A 20387-nucleotide genomic window follows, 5' to 3' on the forward strand; every position below is an offset into this window, starting at 1 on the left:
GTCCATTCTTGGTCGGATTCTTCTGTCAGGTGCGTGAATGAGGACCCAAAAGCGAATTAACAAACAGAGTTTCTTTAATGATGAACACACGTGGGCTCAGATGGACAGGTAGATTCCGACAGGACAGGACAAGGTTGCAGCAAACACGATGATAGTCTGGTTCAGGCATGAGACACACAAACAAGAATCCGACAAAGACAGGAGCAGAAACAGAGAGAGATATAGGGACCTAATCAGAGGGAAAAAGGGAACAGGTGGGAAAAGGGGAGAATGAGGTAGTCAGAGAAGACAAGGAACAGCTGGGGGAAAGAGGGACAGAAACGGTAACCTAGTACGACCAGCAGGGGGAGACAGGGTGAAAGGAAAGGACAGGAACAGGACACAACATGACAATACATGACATTCAGTCTGTATTGTTGAGCCTGTGGATTGACTTGGGGTGCATGTATTTGATTCAGTCCGTATTGTTGAGCCTGTGGATTGACTGGGGATGCATGTATTCAATTCAGTCTGTATTGTTGAGCCTGTGGATTGACTGGGGATGCATGTATTTGATTCAGTCTGTATTGTTGAGCCTGTGGATTGACTGGGGGATGCATGTATTTGATTCAGTCTGTATTGTTGAGCCTGTGGATTGACTGGGGGATGCATGTATTCAATTCAGTCTGTATTGTTGAGCCTGTGGATTGACTGGGGATGCATGTATTTGATTCAGTCTGTATTGTTGAGCCTGTGGATTGACTGGGGGATGCATGTATTCAATTCAGTCTGTATTGTTGAGCCTGTGGATTGACTGGGGATGCATGTATTCAATTCAGTCTGTATTGTTGAGCCTGTGGATTGACTGGGGATGCATGTATTCGATTCAGTCTGTATTGTTGAGCCTGTGGATTGACTGGGGGTGCATGTATTTGATTCAGTCTGTATTGTTGAGCCTGTGGATTGACTAGGGTTGCATGTATAGCATGCATGTGTTTTTACAGTACTAACAGCATTGTCAAATATGAACTTTTTTTCCCCTCATCTCACCAGGGTGAATGACTGTGTGCTGCGTGTGAACGAGGTGGATGTCTCTGAGGTAGTCCACAGCCGGGCGGTGGAGGCCCTGAAAGAGGCTGGCCCTGTGGTCAGGCTGCTGGTCAGGAGAAGACAGGCCCCTCCTGAGACCATCCTGGAGATCAACCTGCTCAAGGGGCCCAAAGGTCAGCGATATACACTATGTACATGAATTAATCCTCATTGGGAGGGACAGGATTTTCTAGGCCCCTATAACTTAACTAAACCCCTGTTTCCTTGGGAAATTCCAGTTCAACTCTCAAATTGGAACATAAATTGAGATTATTTCAGAGAACATGAATGTAAGTTTCTATTCTTTACTTAGCTGTCTAAAAGGAAGTGGAATTGACCCCAACCCCTAGAGATCAGCCTGTGAACCAGTTCTGACTGTCCTCTGTGTGCTTCTTACCCCAGGCCTTGGCTTCAGCATCGCTGGGGGGATCGGCAACCAGCACATCCCTGGAGACAACAGCATCTACATCACAAAGATCATCGAGGGCGGGGCCGCGCAGAAAGACGGACGACTGCAGACCGGAGACCGCCTGCTAGCTGTAAGAACACATCTACTCTGGACCTTCCTTCATTAACTGAGTTTAGCCCTGCTTTGATGTAGCAGAGGCGGTTTGTCTTAAGCTCAGCAGCCTAACACAGTCTTGTTCCATACCCAGTCAATCACACAGATACTGAGCTCTGATGGATGCCCAAGGACACTCTTGATTCTCTTACTGTAATGTTATGATGTACTTTATTGTCCCCGAGGAGAAATTTGACTCGTCAAGTGTGCTGCTGCTTCCACGTAAGTACATAGAATCAATTGACACAACCCCCCAACATGAATAAGTTCATGTCAGGCAAGGCTGTGACGAGGGGGCAGTTCCACATGATGAAGGCCTACAGTTTATATCTGTTCAGCCTGCGTATAAACACCCTGTAGCCTCCTCGATGGCATCAGCTGGAACCCTGTGTTCAGTGCAGGTGTGGGGTCCGATTTGACCTTTCTGGCCGGTCTGATGACGGTATCCTGTATAATGTCCTGGAGGTCATGCCTATTATCTTCCCTGCTGTCTTGGTCATTCTCAAGGTTTAGGCTTTGAGCTGTCAGGTTAGCAAACCATGTGAAAATGCTGTAGTGTAGAGTATTGACTTAATGGAGGATCTATAGAAGAGGAGATGATCTTCTGGTTGACTCCATAGATTAGAGTCCAAGCAGGAAGTGGAAGTGCTGTTGGAGGCCGCTGCCATCGCTCTGCTCCCCGCCGGTGTAGCAGCTCCTCTGGCACTTCGCTCAGCAGGCCGCCCGGCGGTTAATCTCCATAGTCCCGTAGTGCTAGGAGCTCCTTCCTGGTGTATGTCCATGAAGCCCGATCACCCTGTGCCAGGTGTGGCGTCGTAGCAGTGGAACATTGCGTGATGCTGAAAAGAATCAGCCATGTTAGTAGTAGTCCAGGAATCCTTGCCAGTCACACGTGCGTTTAATGCATAATGGTGCACATTACTTCACCCAGTTTGTAACAAAACAAACAAACAAACAACGTTTGGCAGCAGCAACACTCGTGTCCATGGCCACTTGCAGAGCAGCACCAGAGTTCTTTTTTACACTCCATCCCCACCTACATTCATACCCTGCACACATCAGGACACTGATCTACATTCATACCCTGCACACATCAGGACACTGATCTACATTCATACCCTGCACACATCAGGACACTGATCTACATTCATACCCTGCACACATCAGGACACTGATCTACATTCATACCCTGCACACATCAGGACACTGATCTACATTCATACCCTGCACACATCAGGACACTGATCTACATTCATACCCTGCACACATCAGGACACTGATCTACATTCATACCCTGCACACATCAGGACACTGATCTACATTCATACCCTGCACACATCAGGACACTGATCTACATTCATACCCTGCACACATCAGGACACTGATCTACATTCATACCCTGCATACATCAGGACACTGATCTACATTCATACCCTGCACACATCAGGACACTGATCTACATTCATACCCTGCATACATCAGGACACTGATCTACATTCATACCCTGCACACATCAGGACACTGATCTACATTCATACCCTGCACACATCAGGACACTGATCTACATTCATACCCTGCACACATCAGGACACTGATCTACATTCATACCCTGCACACATCAGGACACTGATCTACATTCATACCCTGCAATCATCAGGACACTGATCTACATTAATACCCTGCACACATCAGGACACTGATCTACATTCATACCCTGCACACATCAGGACACTGATCTACATTCATACCCTGCACACATCAGGACACTGATCTACATTCATACCCTGCACAAAAGGCCTCTAGGTGCTCTTCCCTGGCCGTTTCTCAAGAGAGCCAGGCGACACTCTTCAGCGTTTATGGCCATGTGTGTGACTGAAATGGTGCTGCAGACTGGGCTCAAACTTCCCGGCTGCTCCACGGGCATATTCTGTTCCACACTGGCAGAAGATAAATTGGACCACCTGTCAGGCTGAATGATTGACAACGCTGTTTGAAGAATTTGAGATGTGTTTAAGGCTGTCATACATAAAAACAAAGTAATTAAGGCACTACAACCTTTGTGGGGGGAGAGCTGTGCGGACGGCCGTATTGATCATTTCTGCTATTTGATTAAAGTGTTTTCCCAAATCCATGACTTTATCTGTAGACACAATGATGCAGACGTGGTGGCTCCCGGAGTAAACAATCTCTATTATAATATAGAGCAGCTCTCTTCAAAACCTTCAAAAGTATTTTCAAATCAAATCCAAAGTTATTTGTCACATGCCCCGAATACAGGTGACTTTTCCGTGAAATACTTACTAACGAGCCCTTTCCCAACAACGCAGAGTTAAAAAGTACGAAAATGTGTATAATAAAAATCAGAAATAGTAACACAATAAATAACAATAAGGAGGCTATATACAAGGAGTACCGGTACCGAGTCAGTCGGGTTGGAGCACGTAAGATGTGGACCATCTCCGTCGGCGTCATCTTATGCTCGCATATCACACGCGGTATCCTAGTAGGACACAGTAGTGTATGATTGATTTGGGTGTGGCTCAGGCAAACTAAGAGAGGTAGCTAGCTATAAGCCTCGGTGTTGTGGACCTGAGGATTTCCCTGTGGTCTGTGTGCTCCAGGTGAACAACATCATCCTGCAGGACGTGCGTCACGAGGAGGCGGTGGCGGCGCTGAAGAACACCTCTGACATGGTCTACCTCAAGGTGGCCAAGCCCGGACCCGTGCACCTCAACGACATGTATGCCCCTCCAGACTACTCCAGCAGTACGTACCTTCTTCTGCTAGCAACTGTAGTCCACTGTAGCTCACACTAAACACTCCCACTCTCCTACCCTCATACTGCGTATAATGCATCCAACTACACTTTTATATCCCAGGCCTTGCCTCAATGGTACCAGCAGACAGTTTTTATTAATAATTTATTTTGTGTTTGTACTTTTTGCCCCTTTTTCTCCCCAATTTCGTGATATCTAATTGGTAGTTACAGTCTTGCCCCATCGCTGCAACACTCGGGAGAGGCGAAGGTCGAAATCTCTGCGTCCTCCGGAACACGACCCCGCCAAACCGCACTGCTTCTTGACACAATGCTCGCTTATTCCGGAAGCCAGCCGCACCAATGTGTGGGAGGAAACAATGTACACCTGGCGACCGTGTCAGAGTGCATACGCCCGGCCCGCCACAGGAGTCGCAAGAGCGCGACGGGACAAGGACATCCCGGTCGGCCAAACCCGGACGACGCTGGGCCAATTGTCCACCGCCTCATGGGTCTCCCAGTCGCGGACGGCTGCGACACAGCCCGGTATCAAACCCATCGCCGCTAGCACTGCGATGCAGTAACTTAGACCGCTGTGCCACTCAGTTGGTCCACAGTTTGTTTTAATGGAAGACCACAGGAACCCTGCAGTAATAACACTGGCTCTCTATTCACACCGCTCATTATCATTTCATACCTCAACCTCAAAAACAAACCCCGGCAACAGTTGTGTGAAGAATGCTCTGTTGATTAGCATTAAGTCTAGGTGTATGTCATCGTCCCTGTAACAGAGATGATTATAGATTATCCTAGTGAGTGGTAGAGCTGCTTCAGTGTGTTCTCCTCAGCGCAGCTGTGCCCAGACTCCTACATGGTGAGCACACACTACTGCCCACTGCAACAGCTCTGTCTGTCTGTCTCTCTCTCCCACTGAGTGGGGAGGCTTTCTCACATCCACACATGCCTGCTCAGGAGAACCCACGGCCTGGGGCTCTTGCCAGCCACACACATCGATTTACAGAAGAGCCACACACAAACACACACACCTGTACTTGACTATATGTAATTATTACAGGTATCCTGTATGGCACCAAACAATATGCATGTCAACCAGTGGTTTATTATCAAAGGGCCTGTACAGTAGGACTGTATATTAAAACAAACAAAATAAAATAATTTAAATATACTGTGTCCGTAAAATGTATGTAGTGTGTATAAGCTGGAAGTAGAAGCCTAAGTATGGTTGTCCATTAGTTTACTCCAATTAGGGGAGGGGTGGTAGAATTAGGGGAAAATAATAAAGGAAAATACATAAAAAATATTATATGTTATATTTGTATATATATATATATATATATATATATATATATATATATATATATATATAGTACCAGTCAAAAGTTTGGACACACCTACTATTTCAAGGGTATTTCTTCATTTTTACTTTTTTCTACATTGTAGAATAATAGTGAAGACATCAAAATTATGTAAAAACACATATTGAATCATGTAGTAACCAAAAAGTGTTAAACAAATCAAAATATATTTTATATTTGAGATTCTTCAAAGTAGCCACACTCTGCCTTGATGTCAGCTTTGAACACTCTTGGCATTCTTTCAACCAGCTTCACTTGGAATGCTTTTCCAACAGTCTTGAAGGAGTTCCTACATATGCTGAGCACTTGTTGGCTGCTTTTCCTTCACTCTGCTGTCCAACTCGTTTATTCTAAATACAGTACATCACTTACAGTGTCACCGGCAAAGCACACCCACACCATCACACCTCCTCCTTCATGATTCACGGTGAGAACCACACATGCGGAGATCATCCGTTCACCTACTCTGCGTCTCACAAGGACACGGCAGTTGGAACCATAAATGTCATATTTGGACTTATCAGACCAAAGGACAGATCTCCACTGGTCTAATGTACATTGTTCGTGTTTATGGCCCAAGCATGTCTCTTCTTCTTATTGATGTCCTTTAATAGTGGTTTCTTTGCAGCAAATCAACCACAAAGGCCTGATTCACGCAGTCTCCTCTGAACAGTTGATGTTGAGATGTGTCTGTTACTTGAACTCTGTGAAATATTTATTTGGGCTGCAATTTCTGATGCTGGTAACTCTGATGAACGTATCCTTTGCAGCAGAGGTAAATCTGGGTCTTCTTTTCCTGTGGCGGTCCTCATGAGAGCCAGTTTCATCATAGCTCTTGATGGTTTTTGCGACTGCACTTGAAGAAACTTTAAAAGTTCTTGAAATGTTCCGCATTGACTGACCTTCATGTCTTAAAGTAATGATGGACTGTCGTTTCTCTTTGCTTATTTGAGCTGTTCTTGCCGTAATATGGACGTGGTATTTGACCAAATAGGGCTATCTTCTGTATACCACTCTTACTTTGTCACAACACAAATTATTGGCTCAAACACATTAAAAAGGAAAGAAATTCTGCAAGTTAACTTTTAACAAGGCACACCTGTTAATTGAAATGCATTCTAGGTAACTACCTCATGAAGCTGGTTGAGAGAATGTCAAGAGTGTGCAAAGCTGTCATCAAGGCAGAGTGTGGCTACTTTGAAGACTCTCAAATATAACATATATTTTGATTTTAAAATGAAGAAAAACCCTTGACTGAGTAGGTGTGTCCAAACTTTTGACTGGTACTGTATATATTTAAAATACTATACAGTATATTTTTACAAAAAATACAGTGCCTTGCGAAAGTATTCGGCCCCCTTGAACTTTGCGACCTTTTGCCACATTTCAGGCTTCAAACATAAAGATATAAACTGTATTTTTTTGTGAAGAATCAACAACAAGTGGGACACAATCATGAAGTGGAACGACATTTATTGGATATTTCAAACTTTTTTAACAAATCAAAAACTGAAAAATTGGGCGTGCAAAATTATTCAGCCCCTTTACTTTCAGTGCAGCAAACTCTCTCCAGAAGTTCAGTGAGGATCTCTGAATGATCCAATGTTGACCTAAATGACTAATGATGATAAATACAATCCACCTGTGTGTAATCAAGTCTCCGTATAAATGCACCTGCACTGTGATAGTCTCAGAGGTCCGTCAAAAGCGCAGAGAGCATCATGAAGAACAAGGAACACACCAGGCAGGTCCGAGATACTGTTGTGAAGAAGTTTAAAGCCGGATTTGGATACAAAAAGATTTCCCAAGCTTTAAACATCCCAAGAAGCACTGTGCAAGCGATAATATTGAAATGGAAGGAGTATCAGACCAATGCAAATCTACCAAGACCTGGCCGTCCCTCTAAACTTTCAGCTCATACAAGGAGAAGACTGATCAGAGATGCAGCCAAGAGGCCCATGATCACTCTGGATGAACTGCAGAGATCTACAGCTGAGGTGGGAGACTCTGTCCATAGGACAACAATCAGTCGTATATTGCACAAATCTGGCCTTTATGGAAGAGTGGCAAGAAGAAAGCCATTTCTTAAAGATATCCATAAAAAGTGTTGTTTAAAGTTTGCCACAAGCCACCTGGGAGACACACCAAACATGTGGAAGAAGGTGCTCTGGTCAGATGAAACCAAAATTGAACTTTTTGGCAACAATGCAAAACGTTATGTTTGGCGTAAAAGCAACACAGCTCATCACCCTGAACACACCATCCCCACTGTCAAACATGGTGGTGGCAGCATCATGGTTTGGGCCTGCTTTTCTTCAGCAGGGACAGGGAAGATGGTTAAAATTGATGGGAAGATGGATGGAGCCAAATACAGGACCATTCTGGAAGAAAACCTGATGGAGTCTGCAAAAGACCTGAGCCTGGGACGGAGATTTGTCTTCCAACAAGACAATGATCCAAAACATAAAGCAAAATCTACAATGGAATGGTTCAAAAATAAACATATCCAGGTGTTAGAATGGCCAAGTCAAAGTCCAGACCTGAATCCAATCGAGAATCTGTGGAAAGAACTGAAAACTGCTGTTCACAAATGCTCTCCATCCAACCTCACTGAGCTCAAGCTGTTTTGCAAGGAGGAATGGGAAGAAATTCAGTCTCTCGATGTGCAAAACTGATAGAGACATACCCCAAGCGACTTACAGCTGTAATCGCAGCAAAAGGTGGCGCTACAAAGTATTAACTTAAGGGGGCTGAATAATTTTGCACGCCCAATTTTTCAGTTTTTGATTTGTTAAAAAAGTTTTAAATATCCAATAAATGTCGTTCCACTTCATGATTGTGTCCCACTTGTTGTTGATTCTTCACAAAAAAATACAGTTTTATATCTTTATGTTTGAAGCCTGAAATGTGGCAAAAGGTCACAAAGTTCAAGGGGGCTGAATACTTTCGCAAGGCACTGTATACATGGGGGATTGGAAATGATGCAGATAATTACATTGATAGAAGCCGCAATCTATTTGAATTATTAAATCTGATCCACCCCCTCAAGAAAAGGACTGTATACAGTGCATTCAGAAAGTATTCAGACCCCTTGACTTTTTCCACATTCTGTTACGTTACAGCTTTATTCTAAAATGTATTAAATTGTTTCCCTCATCAGTCTACACACAATAACCCATAAGGACAAAGCAAAAATAGGTTTTTAGAAATGTGTGCAAATTTATATACAGTTTATTTTAAAAGAAAAACCAGAAATATTACATTTATATAAGTATTCAGACCCAGTACTTTGTTGATGCACCTTTGGCAGCGATTGCAGCCTCTTCTTGGGTATGACGCTACAAGCTTAGCACACCTGTATTTGGGTAGTTTCTCACATTCTTCTCTTCAGATCCTCTCGGGCTGTCAGGTGGATGGGGAGCGTCGTGGCACAGCTATTTTCAGGTCTCTCCAGAGATGTTCGATCGGGTTCAAGTCCAGGCTTTGGCTGGGCTACTCAAGAACATTCAGAGACTTGTCCCGAAGCCACTGCTGCGTTGTCTTGGCTGTTAGCTTAGGGTCATTGTCCTGTTGGAAGGTGAACCTTCGCCCCAGTCTGAGGTCATGAGTGCTCTGGAGCAGGTTTTCATCAAGGATCTCTCTGTACTTTGCTCCGTTCATCTTTCCCTCGATCCTGACTAGTCTCCCAGTAACTTCCGCCTGAAAAATTATTCCCACAGGATGATTCTTCCACCACCATGCTTCACGGTAGGAATGGTGGCAGGTTTCCTACAGACGTGACACTTGGCATTCAGGCCAAAGAGAATCTTGTGTCTTATTGTCTGAGAGTCTTTAGGTGCCTTTTGGCAAACTCCAAGTGGGCTGTCATGTGCCTTTTACTGAGGAGTGGCTTCCGTCTGGCCCCTCTACCATAAAGGCCTGATTGGTGGAGTGCTGCAGAGATGATTGTCCTTCTGTAAGGTTCTCCCATCTCCACAGAGGAACTCTGGAGCTCTGTCAAAGTTACCATTGGGTTCTTGGTCACCTCCCTGAAAAAGGCCTTTCTCCCCGGATTGCTCAGTTTGGCCGGGCGGCCAGCTCTAGGAAGTGGTTCCAAACTTCTTCCATTTAAGAATGATGGAGGCCACTGTGTTCTTGGGGACCTCCAATGTTGTATACATTTTTGATACCCTTCCCAGATCTGTGCCTCGACACAATCCTGTCTCTGAGCTCTATGGACAAATTCCTTCGACCTTCGGCTCTGACATGCACTGTCAACTGTGGTACCTTATACAGACAGGTGTGTGCCTTTCCAAATCATGTTCAATCAATTTAATTTACCACAGGTGGATTCCAATCATGTTGTTGAAACATCTCAAGGATGATCAATGGAAACAAGATGCACCTGAGCTCAATTTCGAGTCTCATAGCAAAGCGTCTGAATACTTATGTAAATAAGGTTATTCTGTTTTTTATTTTGAATACATTTGCTAAAAAAATAAAAAATAAACTGCTTTTGCTTTGTCATTATGCGCTATTGTGTGTAGATTAATGAGGATTAAAAAAAATACATTTTAGAATAGGCTGTAACGTAACAAAATGAGGAAACGGTCAACGGGTCTGAAAACTTCCTGAATGCATAGTAGGTTGTTGTTTAGTATGTATGGTTGCCATGGTTTGGGCAAGCCCTTCATACTGACTTAAAGCAGCTCTGACAGTCTTGTCTACAGCAGGGGTGTCAAACTCATTCCATGGAGGGCCTAGTGTCTGCAGATTTTAGTTTTTTCCTTTCAATTAAACCCAGACAACCAGGTGTGGGGAGTTCCTTACTAATTCGTGACCTTAATTCATCCATCAAGCACAAGGGAGGAGCGAAAACCCGCAGACACTCGGCGCTCCGTGGAATGATATTGACACTTGTGTTCTACAGTATAGTCAGATGATCTATAGTTGATTTTTAAAGCCATGGGTTATAAGTACTGTAGCCCCCCATGGGTTGTAAGTCCTGTAGCCCATCATGGGTTAAAAGTACTGTAGCCCCCCATGGGTTAAAAGGACTTTAGCCCCCCGTGGGTTATAAGTACTGTAGCCCCCCATGGGTTGTAAGTACTGTAGCCCCCCATGGGTTATAAGTACTGTAGCCCCCCATGGGTTGTAAGTACTGTAGCCCCCCATGGGTTATAAGTACTGTAGCCCCCCATGGGTTATAAGTACTGTAGCCCCCCATGGGTTATAAGTACTGTAGCCCCCCATGGGTTATAAGTACTGTAGCCCCCCCATGGGTTATAAGTACTGTAGCCCCCCATGGGTTGTAAGTACTGTAGCCCCCCATGGGTTATAAGTACTGTAGCCCCCCATGGGTTATAAGTACTGTAACCCCCCATGGGTTATAAGTACTGTGGCCCCCCATGATGGAATGTAAATCTGGGGACTCAGGAATAGACACTACCCACACTGACTAATCTAATGTAGAGAGAATACTGTATTTTATGGGCCATAAACAGGCATCGTCACATGTATGATAGTGGTATGAGTTGATCCGTCCTGGCAGGCCTTCAGTGGACCACTGTTTTAATCATCCCTCCTTTCCATCTACTGGTCTGGCCCTCCCCGCCCTCCCTCCAGCCTTCCCCACCATGGTGGACAACCACGTCAGCCACAACTCAGGCATGGCCTACATGGGAGCTATGGAGCCCAAGCCCGTCTACAGCCAGCCCCCCCAGGTCACGCCCTCCAGGTACTCCCCAGACCCCCGTCACATGCTGGGGGAGGAAGACTTCACCAGGTCAGTACCATTTTTGCATGTTTTCTTATTATCTCATTCTTGTACAGCACATTCATCTTTTAACAGAATGATACAGTGCCTTGCGAAAGTATTCGGCCCCCTTGAACTTTGCGACCTTTTGCCACATTTCAGGCTTCAAACATAAAGATATAAAACTGTATTTTTTTGTGAAGAATCAACAACAAGTGGGACACAATCATGAAGTGGAACGACATTTATTGGATATTTCAAACTTTTTTAACAAATCAAAAACTGAAAAATTGGGCGTGCAAAATTATTCAGCCCCCTTAAGTTAATACTTTGTAGCGCCACCTTTTGCTGCGATTACAGCTGTAAGTCGCTTGGGGTATGTCTCTATCAGTTTTGCACATCGAGAGACTGAATTTTTTTCCCATTCCTCCTTGCAAAACAGCCCAAGCTCAGTGAGGTTGGATGGAGAGCATTTGTGAACAGCAGTTTTCAGTTCTTTCCACAGATTCTCGATTGGATTCAGGTCTGGACTTTGACTTGGCCATTCTAACACCTGGATATGTTTATTTTTGAACCATTCCATTGTAGAATTTGCTTTATGTTTTGGATCATTGTCTTGTTGGAAGACAAATCTCTGTCCCAGTCTCAGGTCTTTTGCAGACTCCATCAGGTTTTCTTCCAGAATGGTCCTGTATTTGGCTCCATCCATCTTCCCAGCAATTTTAACCATCTTCCCTGTCCCTGCTGAAGAAAAGCAGGCCCAAACCATGATGCTGCCCCCACCATGTTTGACAGTGGGGATGGTGTGTTCAGCTGTCTTGCTTTTACGCCAAACATAACATTTTGCATTGTTGCCAAAAAGTTCAATTTTGGTTTCATCTGACCAGAGCACCATCTTCCACATGTTTGGTGTGTCTTCCAGGTGGCTTGTGGCAAACTTTAAACAACACTTTTTATGGATATCTTTAAGAAATGGCTTTCTTCTTGCCACTCTTCCATAAAGGCCAGATTTGTGCAATATACGACTGATTGTTGTCCTATGGACAGAGTCTCCCACCTCAGCTGTAGATCTCTGCAGTTCATCCAGAGTGATCATGGGCCTCTTGGCTGCATCTCTGATCAGTCTTCTCCTTGTATGAGCTGAAAGTTTAGAGGGACGGCCAGGTCTTGGTAGATTTGCAGTGGTCTGATACTCCTTCCATTTCAACATTATCGCTTGCACAGTGCTCCTTGGGATGTTTAAAGCTTGGGAAATCTTTTTGTATCCAAATCCGGCTTTAAACTTCTTCACAACAGTATCTCGGACCTGCCTGGTGTGTTCCTTGTTCTTCATGATGCTCTCTGCGCTTTTAACGGACCTCTGAGACTATAACAGTGCAGGTGCATTTATACGGAGACTTGATTACACACAGGTGGATTGTATTTATCATCATTAGTCATTTAGGTCAACATTGGATCATTCAGAGATCCTCACTGAACTTCTGGAGAGAGTTTGCTGCACTGAAAGTAAAGGGGCTGAATAATTTTGCACGCCCAATTTTTCAGTTTTTTAAATTGTTAAAAAAGTTTGAAATATCATTCCACTTCATGATTGTGTCCCACTTGTTGTTGATTCTTCACAAAAAAAATACAGTTTTATATCTTTATGTTTGAAGCCTGAAATGTGGCAAAAGGTCGCAAAGTTCAAGGGGGCCGAATACTTTCGCAAGGCACTGTATAATGTAAAATTCACACAAAAATGTATGATATTGTTTTCACCATGTGAATGTAGGTTTAATAGTATTTTTTACAATCTAGGGTTAGTCACTTTCTCATGACAAAACAGAGCAATCAGAGAGAGCAGTTAAAGGCTTTTTGTCATGAACTTTAGAATATTCCTTATTTGATTTTGGTGTGGTGACCGTTGCTTTACCTGGCATTCCAGGTTGGTGTTGGTGTTGTGGCTTTCTTTGGTGATAAGCACAGTGCCTTCGGAAAGTATTCAGACCCCTTGACATTTTCCAAATTTTTTACGGTACAGCCTTATTGTAAAATGTTATTTTTTAAATCTCAATCTATACACAATACCCCATAATCACAAAGTGAACCCTGTTTTTAGATTTGTTTGCAAATCAACAAAAAACAAAAGTACCTTATTTACATAAGTATTCAAACCCTTTGCTCTGAGACTCGGAATTGAGCTCAGGTGCATTGAGTATCCTTGACATTTTTCTACAACTTGATTGGAGTCCATTTGTGGTAAATTCAATTGATTGGACATGATTTGGAAAGGCACACACCTGTCTATATAAGGTACCACAGTTGACAATGCATGTCAGAGCAAAAACCAAGCCATGAGGTTGAAGGAATTTGTCCATAGAGCTCAGAGACAGGATTATGTCAAGGCACAGATCTGGGGAAGGGTATCAACAAATGTATGCAGCATTGAAGGTCCCCAAGAACACAGTGACCTCCATCATTCTTAAATGGAAGAAGTTTGGAACCACCAAGACTTCCTAGAGCTGGCCGCCTGGCCAAACTGAGCAATCCGGGGAGAAGATCCTTGGTCAAGGAGGTGACCAAGAACCCGATGGTTACTCTGACAGAGCTCCAGAGTTCCTCTGTGGGGATGGGAGAACCTTCCAGCAACACTCCAACAATTAGGCCTTTCATGGTAGAGTGGCCAGACAGAAGCCACTCCTCAGTAAAATGCACGACAGCCCACTTGGAGTTTGCCAAAAGGCACCTAAAAGACTCTCAGACCATGAGACACAAGATTATCTGGTATGATGAAACCAAGATTGAACTATTTGGCCTGAATGCCAAGCGTCATGTCTGGAGGAAATCTGGCACCATCCCGACGATGAAGCATGGTGGTGGCAGCATCATGCTGTGGGGATGTTTTTCAGGGAGACTAGTCAGGATGAAGGCAAAGATGAACGGAATAAAGTACAAAGAGATCCTTAAAACCTGCTCCAGAGTGCTCAGGGCTGTAGACTGGGGCAAAGGTTCACCTTCCAACAGTACAACGACCCTAAGCACACTCCCAAAACAATGCAGGAGTTGGACAAGTCTCTGAATGTACTTGAGTGGCCCAGCCAGAGCCCGGACTTGAAACCCATTGAACATCTCTGGGGATACCTGAAAATAGCTGTGCAATGACGCTCCCCATCCAACCTGACAGAGCTTGAGAGGTTCTGCTGTGAAGAATGGGAGAAACTCCCTAAATACTGGTGTGCCAAGCTTGTAGCATCATACCCAAAAAGACTAGAGACTGTAATCGCTGCCAAAGGTGCTTCAACAAAGTACTGAGTAAAGGGTCTAATAAATTAGCAAATAATTCTAAAAAAACATTTTTGCTTTGTGATTATGGGGTATTGTGTGTAGATTGATGAGAAAGATAACAATTTAATCAATTTTTGAATAGGCTGTAACGTAACAAAATGGTGAAAAAATACTTTCTGAAGGCACTGTTTGTAGATAGATGTAGTTAAGTGGGATTCCCAACGGTGTGGCAATGTGTTTGTCTCTGGTTGACTAGCTGTGCAAGGAGGGTTCAGTTCTGTCTGAGGTGGCAGTGTATAAACGATATCTTAACCGCCATCGATAAGAAACATTACTGTGCAGCCGTATTCATTGATCTGGCCAAGGCTTTCGACTCTGTCAATCACCACATCCTCATCGGCAGACTCAACAGCCTTGGTTTCTCAAATGATTGCCTCGCCTGGTTCACCAACTACTTCTCTGATAGAGTTCAGTGTGTAAAATCGGAGGGTCTGTTGTCCGGACCTCTGGCAGTCTCTATGGGGGTGCCACAGGGTTCAATTCTTGGACCGACTCTCTTCTCTGTATACATCAATGAGGTCGCTCTTGCTGCTGGTGAGTCTCTGATCCACCTCTACGCAGACGACACCATTCTGTATACTTCCGGCCCTTCTTTGGACACTGTGTTAACAACCCTCCAGGCAAGCTTCAATGCCATACAACTCTCCTTCCGTGGCCTCCAATTGCTCTTAAATATAAGTAAAACTAAATGCATGCTCTTCAACCGATCGCTACCTGCACCTACCCGCCTGTCCAACATCACTACTCTGGACGGCTCTGACTTAGAATACGTGGACAACTACAAATACTTAGGTGTCTGGTTAGACTGTAAACTCTCCTTCCAGACCCATATCAAACATCTCCAATCCAAAGTTAAATCTAGAATTGGCTTCCTATTTCGCAACAAAGCATCCTTCACTCATGCTGCCAAACATAACCTTGTAAAACTGACCATCCTACCAATCCTCGACTTTGGCGATGTCATTTACAAAATAGCCTCCAATACCCTACTCAACAAATTGGATGCAGTCTATCACAGTGCAATCCGTTTTGTCACCAAAGCCCCATATACTACCCACCATTGCGACCTGTACGCTCTCGTTGGCTGGCCCTCGCTTCATACTCGTCGCCAAACCCACTGGCTCCGTGTCATCTACAAGACCCTGCTAGGTAAAGTCCCCCCTTATCTCAGCTCGCTGGTCACCATAGCATCTCCCACCTGTAGCACACGCTCCAGCAGGTATATCTCTCTAGTCACCCCCAAAACCAATTATTTCTTTGGCCGCCTCTCTTTCCAGTTCTCTGCTGCCAATGACTGGAACAAACTACAAAAATCTCTGAAACTGGAAACACTTATCTCCCTCACTAGCTTTAAGCACCAACTGTCAGAGCAGCTCACAGATTACTGCACCTGTACATAGCCCACCTATAATTTAGCCCAAACAACTACCTCTTTCCCAACTGTATTTAATTTATTTATTTATTTTGCTCCTTTGCACCCCATTATTTTTATTTCTACTTTGCACATTCTTCCATTGCAAAACTACCATTCCAGTGTTTTACTTGACTGTACGGTGCGTGTGGGCGTGCAGTTCTACAATGTTTGTGTGTAATAGTTGCTATGAATGTGCACGTACATATGTGTATTTCTCCTGTGTATTTGTCCTGTGAATTGGCCTGTGTGTTGTCCTGTGTATTGTCCTGTGTATTTGTCCTGTGTATTGTCCTGTGTATTTGTTCTGTGTATTGTCCTGTTTATTTGTCCTGTGTATTAGCTATGGCCCTGCATTCACCCCCTACACCACATCTGCATGTGGCTGCACTTTTGAGACCAGAGGAGGAGAGACGGCAGAATGAAGAGGGAGGGAAAAGGGGGAGGGAAAAGGAGGAAAGAGTGCTGTCTGAGTTGACAGAGCTCCCTTGTAAGGGAGGGCCTCTCATCTGTGTCTGATAGATAGCCACTTAGAATCTGTCTGTCTGTCTGTAACAGTCTATACATGTCTTACCTCTCCATGTCCATGTCAGCTCATGCTTGTTATGTTGGTGGTCATACTCACAGTTTACATCTATACAATCCTTTACCGGGCTATGTGTCACTGCCCTAATTTAATGACGGTAACCACAGTGGCTTAGATAATTATCTGCTTTGACTACCTGTCTAACATCAAAGTGTGAACGTTTTCCACTGATGTTCGTTTTATCCTCCCCATCGACACATCTAGATTTGTATTTCCAGAGTTAACATATTAAACATTGTTTTCCCTACACAGACACACTACAGTCTCTCTCAATTCAATTCAATGTTCTATTCAATTAAATTTCAATTTCAATGTAAGGGCTTTATTGGCTTGGGAAACATATGTTTACATTGGCTTGTGAAAGTATTCACCCCCTTGGCATTTTTCCTATTTTGAAGCCTTACAACCTGGAATTGAAATATATTTTTTGGGGGGTTGTATCATTTGATTTACACAACATGCCTACCACTTTGAAGATACAAAATATGTTTTATTGTGAAACAAACAAGAAATAAGACAAAAAAACTGAAAACTTGAGCGTGCATAACTATTCACCCCCCAAAGTCAATACTTTGTAGAGACACCTTTTGCAGCAATTACAGCTGAAAGTCTCTTGGAGTATGTCTCTATAAGCTTGGCACATCAAGCCATTAGGACTTTTGCCCATTCTTCAAGGCAAAACTGCCCCAGCTCCTTCAAGTTGGAAGGGTTCTGCTGGTGTACGGCAATCTTTAAGTCATACCACAGATTCTCAATTGGATTGAGGTCTGGGCTTTGACAAGGCCATTCCAAGGCATTTAAATGTTTCCCCTTAAACCACTCAAGTGTTGCTCTAGCAGTATGCTTAGGTCATTGTCCTGTTGGAAGGTGAACCTCCGTCCCAGTCTCTAATCTCTGGAAGACTGAAACAGGTTTCCCTCAAAAATGTCCCTGCATTTAGCGCCATCCATTATTCCTTAAATTCTGACCAGTTTCACAGTCCCTGCCAATGAAAAACATCCCCACAACATGATGCTGCCACCACCATACTTTAATGTGGGGATGCTGTTCTCGGGGTGATTAGAGGTGTTAGATTTGCACCAGACATAACGTTGTCCTTGATGGCCAAAAAGCTACATTTTAGTCTCATCTGACCAGAGTACCTTCTTCCTTATGTTTAGGGAGTCTTCCACATGCCTTTTCGTGAACACCAAACGTGTTTGCTTATTCTTTTCTTTAAGCAATGGCTTTTTTCTGGACACTCTTCCGTAAAGCTCAGCTCTGTGGAGTGGACGGCTTAAATTGGTCCTATAGACAGATACTCCAATCTCCGCTGTGGAGCTTTGCAGCTCCTTCAGGGTTATCTTTGGTCTCTTTGTTGCCTCTCTGATTAATTCCCTCCTTGCCTGGTCCGTGAGTTTTGGTGGGCGGCCCTCTCTTGGCAGGTTTGTTGTGGTGCCATATTCTTTCCATTTTTTAATAATGGATTTAATGGTGCTCCGTGGGATGTTCAAAGTTTCCGATTTTTTTATAACCCAACCCTGATCTGTACTTCTCCACAACTTTGTCCCTGACCTGTTTGGAGAGCTCCATGGTCTTCATGGTGCTGCTTGCTTGGTGGTGCCCCTTGCTTAGTGGTGTTGCAGACTCTGGAGCCATTCAGAACAGGTATATACTGAGATCATGTGACAGATCAGTTGATACTTAGATTGCACACAGGTGGGCTTTATTTAACTAATTGTGTGACTTCTGAAGGTAATTGGTTGCACCAGATCTTATTTAGGGGCTTCATAACAAAGTGTGTGAATAAATATGCACGCGCCACTTTTCCGTATTTTTGTTTTGTTTGTTTTAAACAGGTATTTTTTTAAATTTCACTTCAACAATTTGGACTATTTTCTGTATGTCCATTACATTAAATCTAAATAAAAATCAATTTAAATTACAGGTTGTAATGCAACAAAATTGGAAAAACGCCAAGGGGGATGAATACTTTTACAAGGCACTGTACATTGCCAAAGCAAGTGAAATAGATAATAAACAAAAGTGAAATAAACATAAAAAATGTACAGTAAACATTACACTCACAAAAGTTCCAAAAGAATAAAGACATTTCAAATGTCATTATGTATTTATACAGTATTGTAATGATGTGCAAATAGTTCAAGTACAAAAGGGAAAATAAATAAACATAAATATAGGTTGTATTTACAATGGTTTTTGTTCTTCACTGCTTGCCCTTTTCTTCTGGCAACAGGTCACAAATCTTGCTGCTGTGATGGCACACTCGTATTTCACCCAATAGATATGGGAGTTTATCAAAATTAGATTTGTTTTTGAATTCTTTGTGGGTCTGTGTAATCTGAGGGAAATATGTGTCTCTAATATGGTCATACATTTGGCAGCTCAGTTTCCACCTCATTTTGTGGGCAGTGTGCACATAGCATGTCTTCTCTTGAGAGCCAGGTCTGCCATCTGCGACCTTTCTGACTAGCAAGGCTATGCTCACTGAGTACATAGTCAAAGATTTCCTTAATTTTGCATCAGTCACTGTGGTCAGGTATTCTGACACTAAGTACTCTCTGTTTAGGGCAAAATAGCATTCTAGTTTGCTCTGTTTTTTGGTAAATTCTTTCTCTCTCTCTCTCTCTCGACCTCTGAATGCTCAGCTATGAAAAGCCAACTGACATTTACTCCTGAGGTGCTGACCTGTTGAACCATCTAGAACCACTGTGATTATTATTTGACCCTGCTGGTCATCTATGAATGTTTGAATATCTTGAAGAACGGTCTGGCCTTAATGGCCATGTTAATCTCCACCGGGCACAGCTAGAAGAAGACTGGCCACCCCTCAGAGCATGGATTCTCTTTGGGTTTCTTCCTAGGTTCCTACTCTTCTAGGGAGGTTTTCCTAACCACCGTGCTTTTACATCTGCAACGCTTGCTCTTTGGGGTTTCTGTATAAGCACTCTGCTGATGTTAAAAGGTATTATAAATACATTTGATTGATTGTTTTGTTTAGAGGGGAGACTTCCATTCTAACCTCCATTCAATTATTGTAAATGTTCATAAATACCATTTCACGTTAATTAAGAGTGAAAATACTATGTGCTAATAGTGTTAAATACATTTAATGAGTCATCAAACTGATCATGTATATGAATTAGATACAGTAACATCCCTCCAGTCCTGAGGCGAGGTCGAGGCAGAGTCGGCTAACTGAGAGTTAAAGATGAGAGAGTCCTACCTGCCCTTCACGGAGACACACGTCTCCACAGGAGTATGACTGACAGAGCCGCTCGCTCCCACATGCTGCTCAATCCCATCTGTCAGGAGCTGAGTTTAACCCAGAGCTGAGTCCCCAGCCAAGCCACTGTCATTGTCCTAGCTGCCCTACTGAAAACCTCTACAGTGGATATATGGATAGAATTTTAGTTTGTGCCTGTGTGCTTTATGATTGTGTATTTTAAGTCATCTACCTGTCTCTGTGTCTCTTTAGTTGATTTGTTTTATGTGTTGTCATACACTGAGTGTACAAAACATTAGGAACACCTTTCTAATATTTGAGTTTCACCCTCTTTTGTCCTCAGAA

At 43.5% G+C, this 20387-nt stretch overlaps 1 protein-coding gene across 6 annotated transcripts in view; it reads left to right on the plus strand.

The window, feature by feature from the left end:
* The window catches only part of LOC110504964 (disks large homolog 3), a 181115-nt gene that overhangs the window by 127895 nt on the left and 32833 nt on the right, over positions 1-20387 (plus strand). For all 6 annotated transcript variants that reach the window (XM_036969790.1, XM_036969791.1, XM_036969793.1 and 3 more), the window contains 4 exons: positions 1033-1202; positions 1471-1607; positions 4252-4396; positions 11366-11525. In XM_036969790.1, the coding sequence (XP_036825685.1) occupies positions 1033-1202; positions 1471-1607; positions 4252-4396; positions 11366-11525 (612 nt within the window). The remainder of the gene's footprint in view (positions 1-1032; positions 1203-1470; positions 1608-4251; positions 4397-11365; positions 11526-20387) is intronic.

Source organism: Oncorhynchus mykiss, chromosome 31, assembly GCF_013265735.2.
Source record: "Oncorhynchus mykiss isolate Arlee chromosome 31, USDA_OmykA_1.1, whole genome shotgun sequence".
NCBI lineage: Eukaryota > Metazoa > Chordata > Actinopteri > Salmoniformes > Salmonidae > Oncorhynchus > Oncorhynchus mykiss.